The sequence below is a fragment of the Euleptes europaea genome, chromosome 12 (assembly GCF_029931775.1).
Source record: "Euleptes europaea isolate rEulEur1 chromosome 12, rEulEur1.hap1, whole genome shotgun sequence".
Lineage (NCBI taxonomy): Eukaryota > Metazoa > Chordata > Lepidosauria > Squamata > Sphaerodactylidae > Euleptes > Euleptes europaea.
The window spans coordinates 34,250,084-34,274,732 of NC_079323.1; the positions used below are offsets into that span (position 1 = coordinate 34,250,084).

Here is a 24,649-nt window from a genome sequence, read left to right on the forward strand (position 1 = left end):
AAAATATTTTCTGGTAGGGTACGAGCCTTCGTGAGCCACAGCTCACTTCTTCAGGTATCTTCAGGTATCTGAAGAAGTGAGCTGTGGCTCACGAAAGCTCGTACCCTACCAGAAAATATTTTTGTTAGTCTTTAGGGTGCTACTGGACTCTTGCCCTTTTCTACTACTGCAGACAGACTAACACGGCGACCCACTGTGAATTACTATTACCAAGATAATAACCGAGAACCCTCGCTTTTAGTAGTACGTCTCTCTCTCAATATATAGTTGCAAAGTCTAACAACTTGGCACTTTGCTCTGGATGTCTGTCTTTCTATCCTGAAGGATCTCTAAGGAAGATTACACAAAACATTTCGATCGGACCCTCCCCAATCCACATCATTGCTCCGGGGTGGCCTCCTCCCGTTCTCATTTCAGTCATCGTTGATTATTCCCCATTCTCATTCACACTATCCCAGAAATTAACTATTGGTTTGAAACCGACAGTAGAATGACAGGATACTTTCCAAAAGACACAGGTAATATATTAATTTTCTGACAGTACTGAATGTTTCCCTTTTTAAAAAGAAATGATTTTTTTTTAAGCTTTATTTGTGTCTAGACAATGTGGTCAACGTGATTCAGTTACAACATGCTTTCAATCAAAATGTGTGCTTAACATAATGCTGAGATTCACCTTTGGACTCAAATCAAGATTTTAGGATATTATCGAGCATTCTAATTTTACCAACATTTAGTATTTGCTCGGATATTAATTAGTTATGCACTTTGATAATTTTTAACCATTTAAATCGCAAATCTATTTTGTATTTGTTTTTATCCTGATATTTAACTATGCAAATGTGTCTTATTTGATGGTCTATGACTGCAAATAAATTGACTGACTCAAATCAGGCATTTCAAATGCTTCATGTTTTAAATCTACAATTAAATTAACTAATGTCTGAAATAAGGTATGTGTGTGTGTGCAATCAAGTCATAGGTGATTTGTGGCAACCCCATAGGATTTTCAAGGCAAGAGACTTTCAGAGGTGGTTTGCCATTGCATGCCTCTGCGTGAGATATTTGTTCTGAGAGAACTGTGATTGGCCCAAGGTCACCCAGCAGGCTTTATGTGGAGTAGAGGGGAATTGAACTTGGTTCTCTAGTTTATGAGGGCAGGTCTCAAAACTGCATGAGCACTCCCTCCTATGGAAAGTAATATATAATCTGATGTAATACCAGGTTGACCTGAAACCATGTTTGCCTTGAAGCTATTTAAACATAATGCTGCATTGTATTAAAGGTAAAGGTCCCCTGTGCAAGCACCGGGTCATTCCTGACCCATGGGGTGAGGTCACATTGAATTAGGTGATATTAGGTGATATTTTTTTCACCTAGAAAAAAACAGGGAGTGTTTTTACAATGCAAAAGCTGTGACAGCAGGAGATACTGGGGTGGATCCAACCAACTTTTTCACTCAGTCTCACCAAACGACAGCCTGTTGATCCAGGCTTTTTGTCCATGCAAGTGGACAAGGGGGAACCCCCTCCCTCCCATTTTCATTTGCAAAAAAGCTGGTTGGATACACCCAACTACCTGAACCATGCCAAAGCATTTCATCTGAAGCACAGCAGTATCATTTTCAACTACTGATTTACAAGCCGGTGGCAAAAGTAATGATGCAATTACCCTATATAACACGTTCTTACTAATTTCCAAATAAATATTTACACCCTACCCCCAACTTGGAATCAAACAACAGCTCAGGCTATTCAAGTGAAACATTTAAGCCAGGCAAATAGTATTATAGGGAATTCAAAGTATTCAACATAAGGGTGACTCCATCATGGAATAGGTACAGGTTTTCTTTGTGTGTGTTTTGCAGCTCTATAATGGAGCTGTCATGTCATTGGAGGTTTTTTTTTTGTATGCCAGTTTTGCAATTCCAAATCTCATCAGACATATTTGTTAACTGAATGTTTACAAAATACTTTGTTATTATACCATCTGCCTATAATTCATTTGTATACAAGTCTAAATTACTTTAAATATTTCCAAGTAAAAAAAAAAATCCATAATATCAAGTCACAGATACAAGTTACAAGTCAAGTATTTATTTGACATAACCAAAACACTATGACAAGTTAGCGTTTTCCACCAACACGGGGAGCAGAAACTTTCACTGGCTTCACAATCTTCTGCTTTGGTGCAGTCTTTGAAGGTGCCTGTCAATTGAAAAAGATGTTAATCAGGATATACTATTATCATGTAGCCATTGTAAATCAGGGTAATGTTTCTGAAAGCATAGCATGGACTTTCTAGGGAACCACTAAGCTGAATGGGCACGCTCCCACCCAATTACTCCCTATCAAGGTATTCAGCTAGAGGATGGAATACCCTCCCGTGTCACCCCCCCTCCTAACTGGTGTAACACAGGCTGAACTGTGTCCATGGAATTGATTGGCAACCCTGGAAAACAAGAAGGCACCTATATAATTTTCAATTTATTTCCTAGCTGTTTTAAAGGGACTGTGCTACTGTATGACTGTCCTCCCTCAGCTGCTGACTGAGGAAGACAACAGGGGGAGAAATTAGTACTGTCTAAAACTGTATCTGTTACATTGTACTAGCTTTGATGGCACGCCAAAATCATTTTGAGACACCAGAATTAAGACAGGCCAATCCTTTGAGTGCCTTTTCAGAACAAAGTCCTATAAAGTTCAGTAAGAACCGGCATGATGTAATTGATATAAGGTTGCGTATGATGTAATTGATATAAGGTTAGACCAATCACTCTCACAACCCAACTTCCCTCACAGGGCACACGACTATTACTATTCATTAAGGGCACAGGAAAATGTTAAATTGAAGAGCTACAGCCACACAGTTTTTGCTTCTCTTAGAAATGCCACTGAAGAAAATACACAGACATGCAGCTCATCTTTCCTAGCCATTCTTTGCTACACCTCACCTTTGTTGTGGAAGGTACTGTCTTCTTGGTTGCCTGCTTAGCCTTCTTTGCTTCCTTAGCAGCTCTGTGAATTGTTTACAAGAAAACAGTCAATGATCCTGGCCAACATTCCAGAATGGGCAAAGAAATGGGCAACAGAAATTGGCATTTCTAATCATGCATACCATTTGTGCATACTGTCCAAAATTAACACAAATCTTTATTACAATGGCATACCTTGTTAGCAATTTATAAACATATCAAGAACAATGATATTTTTCAAGTTAGAGGGTTGAATGCCAGAGAGTATTTTCACAGGTGGAAGGAGGGAGCGATTTGTGCTGATTTCTCCTCTCACAACAGACCTCCAGCCTCTCCCTCTATCCCCTAGGAGCATTCTGTGTTGCGGCGGAAGGGGGGAGGGCAAGGAAATCATGCGTCATGGACAATACCAATAAATCCAAACCACTAGTTTGTATTTTAACCATGGATCTTACCGTGAAGGGCATCCCTCTCACTAGTAGACATAAGCTGCAATCCACCGAGCGAAATGCTCAGTATGCCTCTGAAGCACAATGTGACTATGGGGAATGAACTCTCAGTCCAAGTTTGGGATGAAGGCTAGAGGTAGCCAGTTAAGCAGTGAGTGAGCTCCAGCGTTCCTCCTGAATTTAAGGAAGCTGACCTTGCAGTTATGCTTTGCTTTGGACATGTTCCAAGTACCTCCAAAGCTCAGTTTGATGTGAGAGAGAAGACCATTCTGCTCTGCCATTAGGGGATGGGTACGATCCTGGTAATCAGTTTTGCTTGGCTATGGCAAGCTAAAGTTTTCAGATTCCTGTGCTTTCAGACTCAGCATTACAAATGTAGTCAACCAATAGTCTCTTGCTTATGGACAGTCAATGGCACAGCACAACTAGAAAGCCAGAGAATTACTGGAAATAAATACAAATTAATGTTGTTGATAGCAAAGGAATGTTATGACTCACCTAATGGCTTGCTCCCTTTGGGCCTTTCGTACTTCAGGTTTCTGATTTCTCTTGGCCATTATTTCAGCCAAAGAGGCACCAGTGATTGCTCTATGACCCTTGACAGCACGTCGTGTACGTTTCTTTTGCACTTCTTCCTAAAACATGAAGAAAATTGCTTCACATCTACCCACACTGTAAGAGCAGAGGACCTTACTAATTGCATCACTTCTGAACACCCCTTGACTCTAAATACAGAGTGCTTACAGAATGCTACACGCTAGTTTTTATTTTTTAAACATAAGATCTCTCTAAGCCTCTTGGTAGCTTTTTAGCCTAACGTAAAATAGATACTATTAATGTAGAACAGCTATCAGCATCCCCCTCCCAAAGTAACATGTATCCAGGACCGTATCCTTGGCTGTTTTATAATTGAGACAGATATCAACCACTCATACAGAAGTAACTGCTGAGGATCTAACCAACTGACAGCAAGTTGTGCCAAGTTTATCAGACACCAGACTTACCCACGACTTCAAAAGCTGTCTAAGGGGAAAAAGTGCTTTCTATAAATGAAACCCAACCATTCATTCCAGGGGATCCTATACTTCATTTTTACTTGCACTGCTCTTTGTCACAATCGGGGTCCCCTACTCTTGGATCTTGTTCCTCTGCCACCAGACATGTCTGCTCCTGCAATCTTTTAATGATCCAAAAAAGTGCCTAGTACTAGAAGAATGCACTCTGCAGCAAAAGACAGCCTCCACAATGTAAAAAAATAAGTGCAAATGGAAACAAAGTACAGATTTGAATCTAACAGATTAAGAAAATTATTCTCAGTGGCTGGAAATCCTTTGTCCACTGAAACATTTAATTTGATCCAAGTCCAAATTTAAGGACATGCCAGAGGACAGGAAGTGGCTATGTGTGGACTGAAACTTTCACCCCAGTAGCTAGGTTTTTTTCTGGCTTATTTGTTCAATGCCTTTGCCTTGAACTGGCTAAAACTGGTAGCTAATTAGCTACATTTGTCTATGTGCTTAATGGGTTTCTAATCCTAAACCGTCCTTTTCTTTCAGTTATACACTGCAAACATTCTCCTTCAGTTTATAGTGACAAGTTTTGATGCTTTTTTATTTTTATGAAAGGCACTGCTAACAAGTATCTGGTTCTGAACACCACCCAGTGATCACAGAGGATTTGTCTGCATACAAAAGGGATTATGAAAGGACAACACACACACACAATCCCTGTCTGGCCCAGCTCAAGCATTACGCTGCTACATAAAGTCACCAAATTCAGTAATGAATCATTACCCACTATGCAATAAATCATAAACTAAATGGGAAGCAGCATGGTCATCTCGCCTACCATTTATCACTCTCGGGAAATAAGCACACAAGCTGCAATATACTTACAGACTGCCCTTTCTTGTGCTTGCGCCGATATAGAACAGTCCAGTTGATCTGACGGGGGTTTCTCTTGGAGAGGAATGCTGACTCACATTTTGCATTAAGAAACTGAAAAACCTGTAATATAATAATTGTTAAATCAGTTATTGAAGATTCAGTTTACATGCCACAAATACAGAACACTGCACAGATATAAAAGTAGGGCCTTCTAAAGCAAAAATCTTTAACCTTTTCATGGACTTACCTTCAGCCCAAACATACAGGCCAGAATCCATTTCTTAACATTGCAGCACTACAATTTTACGTAGGCTGGTGCAAAACACCTCAGATCAGGCAATATCTGTGGGTTCCATTCTACCACCTAAAGGCTAACTGGTGGTATAGCAGAGTAAAATTGTGAGCTGTGAACACTCTCACACTATAACAAGAGAACAATCACTGCTAAAAAATATATGAATATGTTATAAATAATAAGCATTTGTATCTAATTAGAGCCTTTTCCCTCCTTGAGCTATTACTTACAGTAGCTCTTTTCAAATTGTGGCTTAGGCCCAAAAAGAGGTCAGAAGAGTTAAAATGGGGAGCTGGGAAGATGTGGTTCTGGGATGCTTGATGCAAATTTGGACTTGCATTTGCATAATATGTGAAATAGCCATAAAGTACAACCTGGTGTTCAATAATATTATACATTATTAACCGTTACACTTCTTTGGTGTTAACTGACATGACGCTTGTGTTACATGTAGGAGAGCATGGAATTTCTTTGCAAGTAGATCCCAAAAACAGAGCAAATTTAGAAGGAAGACCTACTTAAAAAAATTTGAACCACTGACTTAACTGCATTGATCCATCAAACGTTCAACAACTCAGACAACTTTTTAAGCAGTGTTAAAAGAAATAACATTTAAGCGAGACTAGTGGGTCCAATAATTCTAGGAAAACTTCTACTATTCCAAGCAAGTTGTACATTCGGCATCACAGTACAACTGAATTTCATAAGTTAACCAGTTCACAGATTACGGCATTCACATGAACAGATATGTAACTGCCTGGGTTGCATTAAAAGTCAGTGTGGTGCAGTGATTAGCATTTGAGACCAGGCCTGGAAAGACCTACGTTCAACTATCTGTTCAACTCAATGAATGGCTTTTCGGCAACTTGTTCTCTTTGTTCTCTTTCGGCCACTCCTACCTTGCTAAGTTGTTAGGAACACATGAACACATGAAGCTGCCTTATACTGAATCAGACCCTTGGTCCATCAACGTCAGTATTGTCTACTCAGACCAGCAGCTGCTCTCCAGGGTCTCAGGCTGAAGCCTTTCGCATTGTCTAGTCCCTTTAACTGGAGATGCCGGGGATTGAACTTGGGACCCTCTGCATGCCAAGCAGATGCTCTACCACTGAGCCACGGCCCCTCCCCTTGGCAGTCAGGTATCCCAAAGTGAGCACCTTAGTGGGAAGGGCAACAATAAGGCACAAGTAGTAGAAAAGGGCAAGAGTCCAGTAGCACCTTAAAGACTAACAAAAATATTTTCTGGCAGGGTATGAGCTTTCACGAGCCACAGCTCACTTCTTCAGATACAGCTAGAATGTGAATCCATCTGTCTTGAAGTAGAGGAGAGTGAATTCAGACAAGCATTAGTATGTAAACGTTAACAGTATATCAATGTGAATAGCAGGCGTGATGGGATTAGGGGTGGTATGCAGACGAGTCTGTGATGTCCAGGGGAGAGATGGGTGTGGAGAAATGAGCATTGGTCATAAGCCATGAATGCAAGGTCTTTAAGGTCATAAAAAATCAGCATTGGTCATGAGCCATGAATGCAAGGTCTTGATTCAGCCCAGGTCAATGCATTGACTTTAGTTTGAACATCAACTGTAATTCAGCAGTTTCTCTATAAGGAACAAGTTAGTTCTACAAACAGCTGCTAACACGTCTCCGGGTCAGCGTCAACCCCTCATGAAACCGCTGTCGCACCGCGCTAGAAAGAACCAGGAGCAGAGACGGTTCTGAGACGCCGCCGAAGCCATCCCGGGGGCCGCAACCACTGCCAATACTTCCACCCGCCTTACCTTGCCATCCGTGCGCGCGTAGCGGCGGCCGTGGCCCGGGTAGATCTTGTACCCGCTGAAGCTGCACAGCTCGACCCTGCGTCGCGAGAAAGGGCCAGCGAGGAAGAAAGAAGAAAGGGTTAGCAAGGCGGGAAACGCCCGTCACGACTGACTACCAGCGTTCAAACCAGAGGATGGCACCGGATTAGACCCCCCCCCCCCGAGGCAGAGCCCGGTTCTTACTTCATAATGGCGGCAACTGCTCCAGCGCTGGCGACTCCAGCGGCGAAAAGGAAGAGAGGATCACGGGAAACCGGATTCTATACTCGCGCGGGGCGTTATGGGGAAACGCCCCCGTTTCCAAGGCATCATGGGATGCTTTTTTCAGGCAGCTAGTGAATGCCGAAAATGTTTCAAAAAAATCACCATTCATGCCGCCGTAAGGTTTCGAAAACCTCATGGTTTAATAAAAAAATATTTGGAAATTTTTTTTTTCCTGAGGTTCCCTTAACCAGCCAATCGGCATTCAGCACCCGCCCGGTTGCCTAGTGTTGTTAGCAAGCGGGAAGTATGGCGTCGGCAGTAGCTGCGGGGGGATCATCCTCCAGGACTGAGGCGACTAAGTCATTTATGGACGGTAGGGAAAGCATTGAGGGGACCTTGGTAAATGTGCAGGGAGAGGTATTATGGGGGGGGGGTTGGATGAGGGGCAGGCAAGTACTTATCTTTCATGGGGCTGGGAGAGAGAAAGAGAGAGAGAGAGAGAGAGAGAGAGAAGAAAGTGTCCGGTGGTGGCTTATGGGGGTTGTAGTTTCCCCCCTCTACCGCGTCTCGTTTAACGTCTTTAGTTACTTTAGAATTGGACTATAGTTCCCAGAGGGCCTTGCGGGATGGCCGTTTTCTTTATTGTGAGGAGCGGGCGTTGTGCTTTTAAGACAACGGGGGTTGTTCAAAGCCGAGGGGAAAGGGCACGTTGGCCTTTTCTCGGTGCGACAATTTAGTGTAGCAAATACAAACCGGCCCTAGCTGCCTTCAGATGGTTTTCCCTTGGCTGCCTCTCTATAACCGTCAAATCGGGTGTCAAACAGCAGGTGAAATCAGCCATAGAAGCACATGAGACAGTAGTTTGGGGGCATTGTTGTCTTTTCTTGCTAGAACACATGAACACATGAAGCTGCCTTATACTGAATCAGACCCTCGGTCCATCAACGTCAGTATTGTCTACTCAGACCGGCAGCCGCTCTCCAGGGACCCAGGCAGAGAAAGGTCTTTCACATCACCTACCTGCCTAGTCCCTTGAACTGGAGATGCCGGGGATTGAACCTGGGACCTTCTGCGTGCCAACGAGATGCTCTACCACTGAGCCACGGCTAGTACTCCAAAAGGTGTTCTGGTCTTGATGAGAGTAGAAGATCGGCCAAAGCTTTTGAATGGCCTTGCAGCTAGCGTCTCTTCTCTGAGTGCCCCAGCGCAACTGCGGAACGTTCTTACGAGGAAACGGTCGTCATGAAGGTCTCTGAACATGTGCAGAGTGCCCTGTCCTTCGGTCGTCATGAAGGTCTCTGAACATGTGCAGAGTGCCCTGTCCTTACTACTGAGCCATCACACCCTTTGCCGAGCGGCTGGGAAGAGAAAAGGGGTTTACTCTTAAAGTGGTTTCCAGGCAGGTGTGAATCCCACAGGGTCTTCATTACTGCACACAGAACCAGACGAGGGAACAGAAGCACAGGCTAGCCGAAGAGATAGCCCTGACGTGGATGGTCCAGGCTAGCCGTCGGTCCTGGTTAGTATTTGGATGGGAGACCACCAAGGAATACCAGGGTTGCTATGCAGAGGAAGGCACTGGCAAACCACCTGTTAGTCTCTTGCCATGAAAACCCCCAAAAGGGGTCGGCTACGACTTGACGGCACTTTACACACACACACACAGCCGAAGAGATATAGGACGTTGTAAAGCTATTTTATGCTTGTTGCGGCAGACTTTTTGGGTTGTGTTTTATCAATTTATGCTCCCATTCCCATTTAGTTGCCTCCTTTGCCCTTCCTTTCTTTACTGTCCACGATCCATGTATTTTTGAGAGAGCATGTTAGATTTCTAAGAGGTCTAAATAAAGGTCACATCAAGTTCTAAAGAGATGTTGTATGCTAATTTATAGTGCAGTCCTAAACAGAATTACTCTGTCTAAGCCTGCTGATGTCAGTGGATTTACAAGGGTGTAATTTTGTTTCAGATGACACTGTTAATTTGCCAAACAATCATCTTTTTATGTGCATAACTTTATCTACTGAATGTATGCATTGGTGGTGTCCTCTGTTCTGAAGACTAAACGATAACCTAGTCATTACTTCTGTATTATGAAGTGATATGTATCTTGCATTGCAATCCTAAGCAGAGTTACACTCTGCTCAAACCAGTGGTGTCCATGGGCCTATAGGTGTAAATCTGTTGGCAATCCTACAACTGACAGAACCATCGCTAACTCCAGTTTGGGAGCTCTTGGGGCAGTGCCTGGGGAGGGTAGAATTTGGGGCCAAAGCAAGGCAGGCCCTCTTCAACTAATCCATTTATTTAGTGCAATTTATATGTGACTTTCCCCAAAGTAGTTTGCTTTTTCCCAAGAGATATTTTCTTCCCTCTTCATTTTATTGTTATGGCCATTGGCCAGCACAATTCTTCCCTCTTCATTTATCTTTGGTTGCTTCCACATGGGAAGCTCCTGACAATGCTCTTCCACTGAAGGGGAGCATCCGGGTGTGATTATGATAAATATTCTGAGCACAATCCATCACCTTCCCAAGGTTTTCCCCTTTAAACAGATTAAAAATACAAATGTTTTAATCCCATTAAAAAGGAGTATCCACATATTAGCTGTGGGAAGTGCCTGTATGGACACTCCTTCCAGGGACAATGCAGGGAGGGGGCAGGCCTAAGCTCTGCTTTCAAAAGTGTGTGGGGCAGCTTGCTGAGGAGATTTTGCCATTGGATGGATAAAGCTTTGCTCCTGTTAAACTGGATGGACTGTTTGGATAAACAAATAGCATTACATTTTGCATTGTTAATGTTGGTTTCAAGCAAGCAAACACCCAAAAGAGTGAATGGGGCAGGAATTTACCATAATTTTAAAGATTAAAGTATTATGGCATAACATGACCACTGTGGTCTTCTTCGGAGGCCCTGCTCCGGGTACCCCCACATTCTGAGATTAGGTGAGTGGAAACCTGGGAGAGGGCCTTCTTGGTCATGTCATCTGAGCTTTTTCTGTCCAGGGAGATTCGTCAGTCCCCTTCTGTTGCCATCTTCTGCCAGCGGGTGAAGACTTTTTTGTTTTGTTTGGCGTTCCTTCAGTGATCCCTCCTTCCTAGCCAGTGTTTTAGTTTTTGCTTTGTATGGATTTTTTAACTCTGTTTTTAATTGTTTTAATGGTGCGTGCTTTCGGGGGGCTGATATTAATAATTTTAAAATGTGAATTTATCATATATGTTAGGTGATTTGGTGGCCCTTGTGAGGGGAGAAAAGTGGGATATAAATTTTGTTAATAAATAATTATTAAATAAATTGCCTGTGAGTAAAGTTAATTTAATTTTTCCTAGTACTAGGCAACATATACATGTAAAATTCTTTGAATTTTTTCTGTTTTCACAGGTTTAGTAATTAATTGGTCAGGGCAAGGATTACAAAAACTGGTACCAACTTTGGCATGGGACGAAGATACACATACTTTGATTCTGGATAAAAACCAGTTAATTAAATTGGAACACCTGGAGAAATGCAGGAACTTGATGCAGGTTAGTTGTGCATGTCTATGATACACTTGTGCTATTGTAGTTAGATTATCCTTGGTTTACTGGTACTGGGGGGGAAATGAGACAAATGAATCCTTAAAAGTTGAGGAACAATAACTACTCCTTAACATATTAGAATACTTTGATAGATTTTTCACAAACTTTACATTGGAGTGCTAACAACTTTAAAATATTTACACACATAACAAAATTTGAGCAAATGATTGCGACCACTGGCTCCTCTGTTGCAGTTTCCCCTTGTTTGTTTAGAATAGGCCTGTGCCACCTCTTCGGAGTCCTGCTCTTGACAGCTTACAATTTAAAGCAACAGTGTTAAAAAACAAGCCACTGGACATAAGCAGCATAAAAACTATCCATAAAACAAGACTATTAAAAAGCTGATAAGGTAAAACCCCTATTTAAAAGCCTGGGTAAAGAGATGTACTGTAGTCTGGAACCTAAAAGAAAGTAAAGAAGGCACTAGGTGAGCCTGAAGGGGGAGGGCATTCCAAAGGTAAGATGCCACCACAGAAAATGCCCCGTTTGTAGTTGCTACCTGCCTCACCTCTGAAGGCGGGTGTGTTGAGAGCAGGGTTTGAGAGGCAGCTCTTAACTGGCAGGCCAGATTGCATTGCATTATCCTTGCCATAGCTATGTTTATGGAGTTGCTGGCCAGTTCCCCAAATGGCAGCTGAGATTTTGCAGTTGACCGATGTGAGATCTCATGGTTTTTCCTGTAAATTCATAATTTTTTTTAAGGGGTATTCAATCTTATTATAGAAAATCTAAATATAATAATGTGGCTATTCCTTTATACTAATTTTTGGAACATATCCTAAATATTCCATCGCTGCCTTAATTCAATACCCTACTTAACTATATATAGCCATTATCCACTATAAAACAAATACATTTTTCCTAATATAATATTTGGTTCTTCAACTCATAATTATTAGAATGTCTAAACCTAATAACAAAAATTTATATCTCACCATATTACAACATTTCTTATCTATACACAGCTTTCTAGGCATATGAAAAATACAATTCTCATTTAAAAAAAATTATTGCTTAGATTTTTTTTGGTTTTTGTTTACTTGGTTATCCGGCTTAGCTATGACTGCATACTTTGCTAAGTTATTGTTCCAGTCTTCAATGTCTGGGCTTTCTTCTGATTTCCACTTTGCTTCTATGATGACTCTTGCCGCTGTTATCATATATCTTGCCAGCTCTTCCAACAATTTTCTGAGATAGTGATTAACACAACTGTGTTTTCACTTTGTTACCTTTTCCACACCCAGTATGTTTCTGCTGTGGATAAATTCAAAAGTTATTAATTGTGTGGTCATGCGCTTTTTGAAAAGCATGAAAATGTCATAAATTGACAGTTGAATGGAAACCAGATCTGATGCCATCATGGTTGATTTGTTGACTACATGTCATGGTTGTTGACTGCTGTGCCTTGTTTTACCTTGCAGCTGTCCGTTGCGAATAATCGGCTGGTACGGATGATGGGAGTAGCAAAACTCACTCAGCTTCGGGTATTAAACTTGCCTCACAATAGTATTGGTTATGTAGAAGGACTGAAGGATCTGGTGCACTTGGAGTGGCTGAACCTGGCAGGAAATAATTTAAAGGTGAATTTTCTTACGTTTTCTGTCAGAATATAACTGTAACTAGATAACTGTAACAAAAGTTGTGTGTGGTTTAATTGTTCCCACTTAAACTAATAAAACTTAATCTGATTTAATTTTTATTATGTGTTGCAGTTTGCTTTATGATATTTATGCCACTGGAGTGGTTTTTAGAATTTTTTTTTTTTTTTTTTTTTTTAGTGGTATGTGATGGCTCTTCAAATCTCAGGGACCTGTTCTGTTGTAGTATCTTTCATGTACAGATTAATTTATGGAATTGTTACCCAGCTGCAAACTCAGGAAAACATGTTATGATCAGGGTCCCTGAACCCATGGCAAACTGCTTATTTTCCCAAGAGAGGAGAATCAGAAAAACAGGAGCTGTGGTCCAGCCATTTGAGCCTACTTGCCAAAGGGGATCTGATGGATGGGCATCATAAAATTCTCGATCAGGGGGAGAGACAGAAGAGGGAAATGTGGGAAGAGGCACCATTGGCAGAGAGCAGAGCAGCTCCCAGGTGGGGCAAGATTCCTAACTCTGGATTGGGGGGAGGGGGTTTCACTTAAGCAGGCAGTAGTGTTAAAAGGTGAACTCTTCCCTTGTTCTGGGTTCAAACACTTCGCCCAGATGTGGGGACCGAGAATGTGTTTGCTCCATCTGAAGGTACCTTGCATAATTTAACTCGGTTAGATATATGTTTTCCTTTTATTTCCTTAGATTTTGTATTCTACTATGGTGGCTACTTCCATGTATGTGCTCTAGTTTAATCTTTAGTAATAAAGCTCCTGTTTAAGAGAGCAGACTGTGTCTGAAAGCCCACCCACATGCTAAGACTGTGTCTGAAACACCACCCACGCGCTCACTCATACACTCTAAAGACATGCACCCACAAGGGGGAATTAAGGTAACTGGAAGCTCTGCCCTTTGTATTTGCTCAGAGGCAGCCTTACCAATGTACCCCAAGACTGAGGTTACTGAGTTACTGAGGGATTGTATCTTGGGGTGGTGACAAGAAGAGAAATCACAGTTATACAGGCAGCCACGCAACACGCATGTCAGAACACACAGACCCAGTACGAAAATGTGACAAACATTACATCAGAAAGGGTTGCCCATGCAAACTCTTTGGAGGTGACCCTGTGGACTATTTATATGCAGCACATGATGTCGCTAGAAAGCAAGCTTTAACACCTGTGAATGAATCGTTTTCACACAAATGCAACAAAAAGTATTGTTGGAATCATTGCATGTTATGATGCCAAGTGTTATACCTGAACTAGCCCAGAGAATATTCATCTTCATTTTTAAAAGTGCATTTGTAGCATTTATTTTTGCAGAGGGAAGTTGCCTCAGCAGTATTTCCAGAACCATTTTCCCTAATTTACTATGCATCTATTTTTGTCTCCTTCCTTGTTCATCAGTGCACACCCTGCTCATCCCATTTTTCCCTCTCTGTCTACTGCCCTATTCCAGGGCTTAAAATTTCTGAATTCTTTAAATCCTTAATTATGTAATCAGTCTCATTGCTTATTCTTAGTGACAAAAATCCATTTTTGTGGGTACATTTTTTTAGAATGGAATTCCGGAACACCTAGGGCAATAGTTCTATGACCTACAGTCTTTTGGACATAGTTTTAAATTTAAAGAGCAAGAAGTTGTGTTGTAGTTCTAGAGTTGATTCATTGAGAAACTCATCTAATAATTTTTAAAATGTTTATGATTGCTGAAAAAACATTTTATGTTCCTGTAGATTATGGACCAACTCAACAGCTGCGCATCACTTCAACACCTTGATTTATCAGACAATAATATATCCCAAATAGGTGATATCTCAAAGCTTTCTTCTCTGAAGGTAAGTGTTGCTTGGTTGTTCTGTGTGGTATTATTTTTCTTGGCTGAGAGCTGTTCATCATTAAAGTTGTGAATGTGTTCAAGCATCACAGGCAAACCTTTGTTCTTTGTTCCATAGTTTAGACCTGGTTTGTAGGCTAGCGAGCAAATCTCAGTTAGTTGGTTTGTCTGATTCTAGTGTCAGAACATTCTGCGGGTCTAAACTGGTTTTCCGTTTCCCAGCTGTGTAAGAGGAGGGAAGGCGACATGGTATAACCCAGTCTTGTCAGATCTCGGAAGCTAAGCAAGGAAGGGAGACCACCAAGGAAGGCTCTGCAGAGGAAGGCAATGGCAAACCACTTCTGCTTCACCACTTGCCTTGAAAGCCCCTTGCTGGGGTCACTATAAGTCGGCTGCAATTGAACACTTTACACACACACAGTTGTGTAAGGGAAGAGGGAGGAGGGAGGGAGCGCCTGAAACCAAGCTCTTTCTAGCTGTCTTGTGACGAACAAAGAGAAGTTTATGACATTTGAGTACAACCAAGGTAATACTGTATTTCCTAGCTACAAATGCTTTTCATGCTTGGGAATCCTTCAAGGATTCCCAAATGAAATATTTTTGTGGACATGAAGGTTAAAATATTTTCTTTGTTATTGATAAACATAAAATTTAGTGTTGGTACGTTCTACAGTTATTTGCCAGAGGGGTGTTTTCATGGCATTTAGGCAGCTCTTTTGGAACATTCAAAGCAATTGACATAACACTGTTAAAACAGATTTCTACCTGTCGGACTTCCCTCCCCTCTTGTCATCCTTCAAGACTCTTTTGCTGCATGGAAATATCATAACATCATTGCGTACAGCTCCTGCTTGTTTACCTCAAGGTCTTGCTATTCTTTCTTTGGCAGAAAATGAAGTCAGAGACTTAAATGAGGTAAGAATGGCCTTTCTCAACAAAAGCAAATGAGTCGTTCTTTAGGTATCTTTTTGAGAAAGGCTGAAATAAAGTTGTAAGTGAAGCACAGATAACTGTCACTGAAGCTTTTAGTTTCCTGTTCATGTCCATAAACAGGAGGGGAGCTACACATACTCACTGGCACAGAACAGATGGCAGCTATAAAATTTCCAAAAAGAAGATATGATTAAGGCAGAATAATTAAAAGCTATTTTTCAAGAAGAATGAAGGTCATTCTGTTGGACAGATGCTATTTTTTGTAATTAAAAGATAAAGTTCCTTTCCACAGAGGTGCATATCCTGGGCCTCTCTTATCTGACTCTCATAATTACCCAGATTCATGGAGTGGGTTCCTATGAAACCCTGCTTAAGTTCATCCTCCAAATATCCATATATTTAAATGCATCTGCCCCAAGCTAAGCAGTGATGTCAATTTGTGCATTTGAGCTGTGGTCCAGGCTTGTTCATATCTCAAGTTGGAATTTGAACACGGCTTTGATGCTCATCATATGGATCAAATATGATTATATAAGATTAATATGGAAATGTTATAGCTAAGGACTTTACAGATAGGTTGTGTTTTATGATCATGAGATTATGATGGCACTTATTCCAGTTTGGAAATGATACATAGGCATCTGTGAAGAATATTTTGATTATATGTTACTCTCTGTTACAGCATATAGTTGGGTTAGATCTGGGAATCAGTTGACTTTATCATTTGTAGAGGTAGCTCTCCATCTGGGTACCTGTGGCATTACACAGCTTCGGGGAATGCAGAGCACCTGCTTATAGACTTAAAGACCAGCAGTCCAAGGAGAGCCAAGAGGGCAGGTGCTGTAGAGCTGCGCTTCCTGTATTTCCTTTCCTTACCTCCTGACCAACCAAAGCAAAAAACATTTGATAGAAAATAGGAGTTCTTCTCTGCTGTGATGAAACTGAACTTTGAAAAGATCCAACTTGTTTTTTGTAGTTGATCTAAACTGTGCTTGCCGCCCCCCAGTTGCAAACTGTTGTTAAGGAGGGAGAGAATCGTAGTGTGTGAGGGAATGGAATGGAGGCATTGGTGAGGCTAAGGCTCACTCATGATATATAGCATAACATGTGACCGGAGTCACAGATTTCCTTCTTGGCTTCTTTCCCTGAGTTGGAGCAGTTGTCAGTTGTGAACAATCTTTGTATGAAGGCCACTCTTTCCATCCCTGGATTTAGCATAACATGTGACCCAAGTCACAGTAAATAAAAATCTGGCCTGTAAATGGAATTAAGCCACTGAAGTTAAGCATTTCTCTCTCCTCAAGCAATTCATTGTTTATAAACCAAAATGGGACAGAATGTATAGTATTCATATGCAGCCCATGACATTAATTGAGTTTTATTTGATCAACAAAGCTACTGTTTATTTCAGATTTCCTTCTTGGCTTCTTTCCCTGAGCTGGAGCAGTTGTCAATTATGAACAATCCTTGTGTGATGGCCACTCCTTCCATCCCAGGATTTGACTATCGGCCATATATTGTTAGTTGGTGTCTTAATCTTAAAGTTCTTGATGGCTATGTGATTTCTCAGAAAGAAAGGTAAGCATTGGGTAACTAATCTGACTAAAACATGTTCATCACCTCTCCAGTTCCTTTACCAAAATTCCTTAATCACGCCATTCTCTCCCCTCTCAGTTTTGTAATTGGAATAAAGCATGTCTGCTACCATGACTGTCTGTACTTCCCTCTAGTTTGAAAGCAGAGTGGCTTTACAGTCAAGGAAAGGGAAGATCTTTTCGCCCAGGCCAACATGTTTCCTTAGTGCAGTACCTTGCTAGTGTTTGTCCTCTTACCACTATGTTTGGGCTGCAAACTGCCGAGGATGCCAAATTGGAAAAAATACTGCATAAACAAAGGTGAGAACACTTCTCTTTTGTCATCGGTAAGTAACTTAATAAGACAGAATTGTTTTTTGTAGCAGAAGTGCTGAAAGGATAATTCAGTTGATTTGGCAGCTTCAGCCCACATACCACTAGCTATAAATACTGTGAATTGTCTTCTTGTGAAAATGCAGAATTTATTGTAGTGCATTTTTTTTAATCCTGCTTGAATCATAGGATTATAGAGTTGGAAGGAGCCATAAAGACCATCTAGTCCAACCCCCAGTTCAATGCAGGATCAGCCTAGAGAATCCCTGCTTAAAGACTGCCAGCTTCTGCTTAAAGACTGCCAGCGGGGTGGGGTGGGGAGATCACTACCTCCCTAGGTAGTTGATTCCTCTGTTGAACAACTCTTACTGTAAAAAATGTTTCCCTAATATCCAGCTGGTACCTTTCTGCCCACAATTTAAACCCATTATTGTGAGTCCTATCCTTTCCTCTAAGAAGCTCAGAATTGCATGCACGCTTCTCTCTGCCTCCATTTTATCCTCACAGTAACAGGTGAGAAGAGAGAGGATGACTGGCCCAATATCACCCAGCGAGTTTTATGGTGAGGAGGCCTCCTCTACTCCAACACTTGGACACAGTGGCTCTCACAAGAAAGGCCTGTGTTATTCACATTTGCTAATTTAGCTCCTCCAAAAAAGCAGGATGTTTTCATACCAATCTGCTCCATGGTTAGCAAAACCAAGCCAGTCTGTAATTATTGTCTTCAGGTTGCACCAGAGGCAACTGATGTACCAAAGCCAAGCCGATGAGCTCCCTGTTTCCTTGTCTCGGAATAAAGGGGTGCCTGTTACCAGCAAACCAAACAGCCCTGCCCATGGGCCGCAAATAAGGACTGAACTAGGTAAGTCACACTCACTGATGTAGCTTAATACCTTCTGGTGGTGGGACTCCTTGTAAACTAGTAGCCCCTGTTTCTCTTGACTGTGGCCAAAATGGCACAATTATAGTAAGCTTAAGTTGAGAGGGAGGATGATAGTATGTTGGGGCTAAGAGGGTGTGGGAGGAATCTTGCGAAAGAGAGTTCGGTCTTTAAGAACTTGGAGAATGTCAGCTAATGTACTGGCGGAGTTCAGAGATGGGCAGCAGTATCTCAATGTCAGTGCAAACCAATGCTGCTTCATTTGGAAAGGCAGAGGAGAATATGCCTCCTCTTCTTCAGGAAAGGGAAAAAAAGCATTTCCAGAGAGATGTTGGTTATGTTTACAGCACTTGACTGTAATGATGTTTTTTGAGGTAGAGAGATGATGTATTGTGACTGACAGTATAATCTACATGTCCAGAGTTCAACCACGAGTTACTATCTTACAGCTTCAAAACTCCTTCACTATCCATGCTTCGTACTATGGATACTACTCATGCTTGAAGCACACATGGCCTTCTCATGCAGCTTTAGAGAGTACCAAGAACAGAAGTATGCTTCTAAAAGAAGCATGGATTGGCTTCCCACTGAAGCTAATGGCTAATACTGCATACACCTGGCTGTAAACCAGCAGAGAAATATCATGCACTCTGAAGGTCTGAGAAGTAGATCATGTTGATCGTTATTCGTTACTGCTCAGATGACAGAAGTGGATGACAGAATACCCAAAGTACTGTTAACCTTGTCTCATTCTGTTTTTACAGAACCTGTTATCCAAAAGAATTCCTGGATTGGGCCAAGATCTAACGATGACCATTCCTATGCAATTACAAATGTTTTTCCAGCTTCTTCACAAGGTGAAAGGAATGCTTGTGAGGACCTTTATCTGGAAGACATACAAACTGATGAGGACAAGTTAAACAGTAGCCTTCTGTCCTCGGAGTCTACCTTTATGCCTGTTGCTTCGGGGCTCTCACCGATGTCTCCTACTACTGCAGAACTGAGGCTTCATGGAGTTCGTATTGATACAGAAAGTGTGGGTGCTGCTGACACTGGATGTGTAGAACAGGTTAATAAACAAGATGAAGAAAAGCAGGAAAAGACGTTTTTGGCTCTTGGAAAGCATCCCATCAAATTAGAAGAGACTATGGAAACTCAAAGGAAAAGTCAAAAAGAAGAAGGCATATTGTCCACTTCCAGTCTGCCAGTGGCCACTGTTACTCTATCAACTGACGCTGGAAGCCATCAGGCATCCTCTGAAGACTGTGTTCAGTGCAGGCTTGTCAAGCATTCACTTGCACCTGAGGAAGACATCATCAAAACTGCTTGCCCTGCCACATACCTAGAAGAAACATCTTCTGATGCCTCTGCTCCTTTATTTCAAAAGAATGATGTGCTTGAAGAAATGGACAGAGCAGCCACAAAGCTTCAGGCCTCTTGGAGAGGATATTACACTAGGAACCGCCATCCCAGAGCCAAAGAAGTGCGCTATGAAATACGACTCAGCAGAATGCAGGAACATATTGTGCATTTAACTGAAGAAATGGGAAAGTAAGTCAGCAATTCTAGCTGCCTTTTCGCAGTGACCCTTAGAAATGATACTGTTAACAGGTTGAGGCTTAATATAATCTTGAACACATCTAGCTGCTAACTGTAAGAGGATACCAAGATACAGCTGTTGCACCCTCAGTTGTATTTCTTCCTGTATTGTTCTAATTCTTTATATGAGGTAAGGTGGAGGGAAACTAAAAAACAACCCTGCCATCTACAGAATGTTTCAGAGGCTAGCTTGTTGGAGGCAACAGAAGACATGGTTTTATCCTGCAGAATCATTACATTAACATTTATTGCACAAGAAGGAAAGCCACAGTCCTGAATATCTATAGCAAAGAGGGATTTTTATTATTTATCATTCTAAGAATAAGAATTGGCACACGGGGAGAGTGATGCAGTTTTAATGGTAACACTATAATGTGAAGACTGCTGCAAATATGGCCAATGGATGGAGGTAACAGTTTTAAGGTATCCTACATTTCTCTCTAGTGTAAATAATATATGTTCTGGGTCTTTGCTGTTTTAGATTAAGGAAAGAAAAAGATGAGGAAAAGCTTCAAAGGATGGTGCAAGAGGAGGCTGTCAAATTCCTTTGGGACCAGGTAAAAAGCTTGCCACTAAATCCTTTTCATGCTTTATCTCAATATAAAGCAAGACTCCGTGGGATAGGAATACCCTGAAGAGAAGTATGTTTGGTATTGTAGTTCATCTGACTATGGGAAGCATCACAGAACAAATTTTCTCCAGTGATACTGCTTCAATATAGAAAACTGCATGTATCATGTGATAAACACCGTGTATACACACTAGAGGAATCTGTCACCATTTTCAAACAATGTGTGGTTTTCCTCATCTAAGTGCTATCCATTGAAGAAATTAGTCTTTTATGAAAAATTTAAAAGACAATGTAAAGGCTTCTGTTAAAAAAAAAATGGCTTGCTGCTTTCCAGTGATCTTTGCCTACATTAGACAGAGAGCATAACATTTGTAATTTCATTTTGGCAATCCTCAGGTACATGTTGGTGCAGATTTTCACAGAATAAAGTGCCATACTGTTGAAGCTTGGGGAGGGGCTGTGGCTCAGTGGTAGAGCATCTGCTTGGCATGCAGAAGGTCCCAGGTTCAATCCTCAGCATCTCCACTTGAAGGGACTAGTCTAGTTGGTGATGTGAAAGACCTTTACCTGAGACCCTGGAGAGCCGCTGCAAGTCTGAGTAGTCAATACTGACTTCAATGGACCATGGTTCTGATTCAGTATAAGGCAGCTTCATGTGTTCAAGCTTCAGTTGTCTGCTATTATGTGCATCCCTTCCTCAAAACCATGTTTTTTTCCAAACTTTATTTGCTGTGAGTTTTTAAACTAGTTATGATTTGGGGATGCAAGGTGCATCGGGGAGTCCTGGGATCCTGTCAGCTGTTTATATTCCCAAGGAAGAGCCATAACATGCACAGCAAGGTGAGAGAGAGCAGAAGATGTATTTCCGCAGAGAGATAACCATTTGCCATGTGCCAGGGAGGGCATGATAGAAAGTTGTTGTAAAACATCTAGGTATGGAGAAGTGTGGAATGTGTGAGCTAGGTTGACTGGGGAAGACTGGGGTGTACCTTCCCATGTGGGAAAAGTTCTCTAAATCTGGATTGGGAGAGGCTTTCCCACCAACAAAGGGCAGAAAGAATTAAAAGGTGGAAACATCCATTAGTCTTTGTCCAAATGCTGAAAGTTGGATTCCTCTGCAAGCAGCAGGTAGGGGTCAGGATGTGCATTTGTTCCATAGCCATCCAGGGAGGATGGTGGAGGTAACTCTTCTGTATGGTTTAGCTTAGACTTACATTTCTGTTCTTTTCATTCAGTCTATAACCAGTAGGCATAATTGCTATTTTCTCTGTGTTGTAGCTTAATCTGTAATAATCAAGTCTTGTCCTGTTTAAGAAAGCAGACTGTGATTAAGCTCCTCCTTGCACATGCCTTAGATCACTCATGCTCTTATGCTTGCACACTGGATGGACTGAAGTAATTGGGAACCTCTGCCCTTTGTACTTGCCCAGAGGCAGCCTTTACCAGGGTACCCCAAGTCACTGGTAATGTGGCAGGCTGGATTTTAACTTGGGGTGGTGGCACAATGAAGAGAAACAGACTTTACATGCACACAACACACATGTAAGAACACATAGGCCCAGGGCAGGTTTATGACTGTTGCTCCTTTTATTGTCTTTGATGTGTTAGCATTTTCTTTTTCTCACCTGCACCTTTTTTTGTGTCCCAGTTCAAATTCATTTTATTTCAGTGTGGCTAAATCTGTGTTTGTTCAGGAGTCATTGCACATCACCAATCAGTGCGTATCAAATCTTGCTCCTCTTTACTTCATTAGCCAAGAGTATAGCTTTTCTCTTCAACACATCATAGATTTAATTTACACCTAGCTGTCACAAATACAAGTGTTTAGTTTTCTCATACTGTATTATAAAATTTCCCTTTATGTTGTTTACAGCTTAGATCCATGCAGGAGTGGCAACTTTCTGTAAACCAACATCTAAGTATTGCCGGGCAGCATGGCATCCCTACATCAAGTGCTTTGCATCCTTCAGAGCTACCCGAAGAGTCATCCGGAGTACTGTCTCCTGTTGCTAGCTCTACCTGGGTAGTTTCAGCTGCTGAAGCTTGTCAACAGAAGTCTTCATCAGAATTTCCTGATTCAGGCTTTCATTCCGGTGTAACTGACCAAAATTGCCTTAACGAATCAAGGAGATCTGAAGAAAGTTCGTCAGAAACAAACGAGAGCACGCTAGGGACTTCTTTGGAAACAGTCAAACTGCACGAAGATTCTCTTTCAGGCTGCCTTTCAGATGCGGAAGAGGTCCCACTAAACCACGGGGAAGGTAGTGAAAAGGGATCCAACAGTGAGCTGGACAATAGCCTTCTCCAGCAGTATTTAAAATCAGTTGAGCAGCTCGACGATGCTGATGAAAAATCAAGTTGCAGCAATGAAACAGAAAGCTGTAGGCTCCAGGCAGCTGTTTCATTTGAAACCTCAGGCTCCCCAGATGGGTTTCCATCGGCACAAGATGGAATTGCCCAGGCATCAGAAAGGTGTCATTTGAATGCAGAAACGGCAGAAGAAAAACCGACAGACTGTGACTCTTCATTCCAGGCACTTCCTGTTAGCGTAACTGTGTAGCAGGCATAGACCTGTTGAAACAGCAGAAAAGCCACTTCCTCGTTGTTATTTATACAAAATTTGATTATTTTTGGTGGGAGGAGGCTGTTCTGGACTTCCAGTCCCCTGCTGTTAGAACAGTTTATCTTGTAAACAGCGTTTTGCTGATCTTCTAACCTTTGACACTGTGTTAAACTCTACCAGGTAAGGTTCAGTATAATGGATATAATGCACTTAATTCAAAATTGTACGTAATTGAACACTGAACAGGTTTCTATGAAATATAATTTTGAACATTCTAACTACTTTTCCTATTACCTTTGTTGAACTAAGCCGTTCGTTTTTCCAAAATACAAAGCATACGTTCTTACTATATTCTCACTTTTGTCTGCTTTTGGGAAGAAATTAAAATAATTAAGAATATTTGTAAACTGGAGAAGTACGTAGATGTCTAAGGGACAGAAGATGGTCAGTGTTTCTTAATATAACAATCTAGGGGAAGTGTTTTGACAGGCAATTCAAAAATGTATGCTTAAGAACTCAGGTACTAAGCCATAAATTATTTTATTTCCCAGACTTGCTACACACACAGATCATTTTGCTTGAAGAAAAAACATATGCAATATGTATTTTTGCAAACATGGTTGCTGACTTTCATACAGCCTTGTTTTTTATCAGATAGGGCTTTCGGTGACATAACTGTCATGACTTTCAATGACATAACCCTCTTCAAATGTTATGAGCAAACTTCAGTTTATTTATGACTAATTTAAACCTAGTTAACAGACCTGGTTGATTCCCTGCTCCTCACATGAACAGCAGACTCTAATCTGGAGAATCGGGTTTGATTCCCCACTCCTCCCCATGAAGCCTTCTGGGTGACCTTGGGCTAGTCACAGTTCTCTCTGAACTCCCTCAACCCCACCTACCTCACAAGGTGCCTGTTGGGGGCTGGGGAAGGCGATTGTAAACTGCTTTGAGACTCTTTATGTTAGATAAAAGCAAGGTATCAAAAACCAACACTACTACGTCTAATAGTTACGCTCTCACACTCCCTCCCTCGTGAAGTGATTGAAGAAAGAAATCTTAGGTTGTGACATCTGTATGCAGCTGGCTGCGCTATTTGGGGTTATTTGCCTTCTCAGTACCTGGGATTTTTAACCATGGTTGTATCTTGTTTAAGAATACTGTTTCAGAGGAAGGGGAAAAGGCCCAAGTAGTCCAGGCAGCTGCATTCTGATATTGTGACCTATTAAAGATAGTTTAAGATTTTCCCCGCCTTTTTTTGCATGAGGAGTGTTCATCGCAAAAATACTAGGGTTTGTTCATGATGTTTGAATGCAGCCTGACAATCAATTGTTATGTATTCCAAGCAGAAGTTTTTAGAGGTTAGGGTGTTAAGACTTCTTCAGCCTCTAGGTCTCTGTACTTCAAGGTCCTTACTGCAGTAAAGGTGGGTGGATAAGAGGTTCTTAAAGGCAACTGGCCAGACTTGTATCGGTATAGATTTGCATGGGATGCTATTTCAGCTATTCTGGCACCAACCTCTGCTGATGTGGCAACAACTGAAGCAGAAGGTAGTGTTGG

General features: G+C 41.6%; 2 protein-coding genes across 2 annotated transcripts; one reads left to right on the forward strand and one right to left on the reverse strand.

The window, feature by feature from the left end:
* Positions 1 to 2,086: 2,086 nt before the first annotated feature.
* Positions 2,087 to 7,700, reverse strand: RPL24 (ribosomal protein L24). Its single transcript, XM_056858899.1, has 6 exons — positions 7,608 to 7,700; positions 7,386 to 7,461; positions 5,319 to 5,429; positions 3,922 to 4,058; positions 2,954 to 3,017; positions 2,087 to 2,207 (listed from the first exon to the last, which is right to left on the reverse strand). The coding sequence occupies exons 1-6, from the start codon at positions 7,610 to 7,612 to the stop codon at positions 2,127 to 2,129; spliced, it is 474 nt and encodes a 157-aa protein (XP_056714877.1). The 5' UTR covers positions 7,613 to 7,700; the 3' UTR covers positions 2,087 to 2,126.
* A 234-nt stretch (positions 7,701 to 7,934) lies between these two features.
* CEP97 (centrosomal protein 97) lies at positions 7,935 to 23,103 on the forward strand. Its single transcript, XM_056858176.1, has 11 exons — positions 7,935 to 8,001; positions 11,008 to 11,150; positions 12,626 to 12,784; positions 14,533 to 14,634; positions 15,435 to 15,548; positions 16,978 to 17,144; positions 17,297 to 17,461; positions 18,202 to 18,335; positions 19,118 to 19,904; positions 20,434 to 20,509; positions 22,397 to 23,103. The coding sequence occupies exons 1-11, from the start codon at positions 7,935 to 7,937 to the stop codon at positions 23,081 to 23,083; spliced, it is 2,601 nt and encodes an 866-aa protein (XP_056714154.1). The 3' UTR covers positions 23,084 to 23,103.
* Positions 23,104 to 24,649: the final 1,546 nt, after the last annotated feature.

Excerpts from the sequence above, each read along its gene's own strand:
- RPL24 (XM_056858899.1), bottom strand. Across the intron at positions 5,430-7,385 it reads ACGCGCGCACGGATGGCAAG|GTTTTTCAGTTTCTTAATGC; the intron begins GTAAGGCGGGTG and ends ATTATATTACAG. Across the intron at positions 3,018-3,921 it reads CAAAGGGAGCAAGCCATTAG|AGCTGCTAAGGAAGCAAAGA; the intron begins GTGAGTCATAAC and ends AACAATTCACAG.
- CEP97 (XM_056858176.1), top strand. The coding sequence starts at position 7,935 with ATGGCGTCGGCAGTAGCTGCGGGGGGATCATCCTCCAGGACTGAGGCG. Across the intron at positions 8,002-11,007 it reads GACTAAGTCATTTATGGACG|GTTTAGTAATTAATTGGTCA; the intron begins GTAGGGAAAGCA and ends CTGTTTTCACAG. Across the intron at positions 12,785-14,532 it reads TGGCAGGAAATAATTTAAAG|ATTATGGACCAACTCAACAG; the intron begins GTGAATTTTCTT and ends ATGTTCCTGTAG.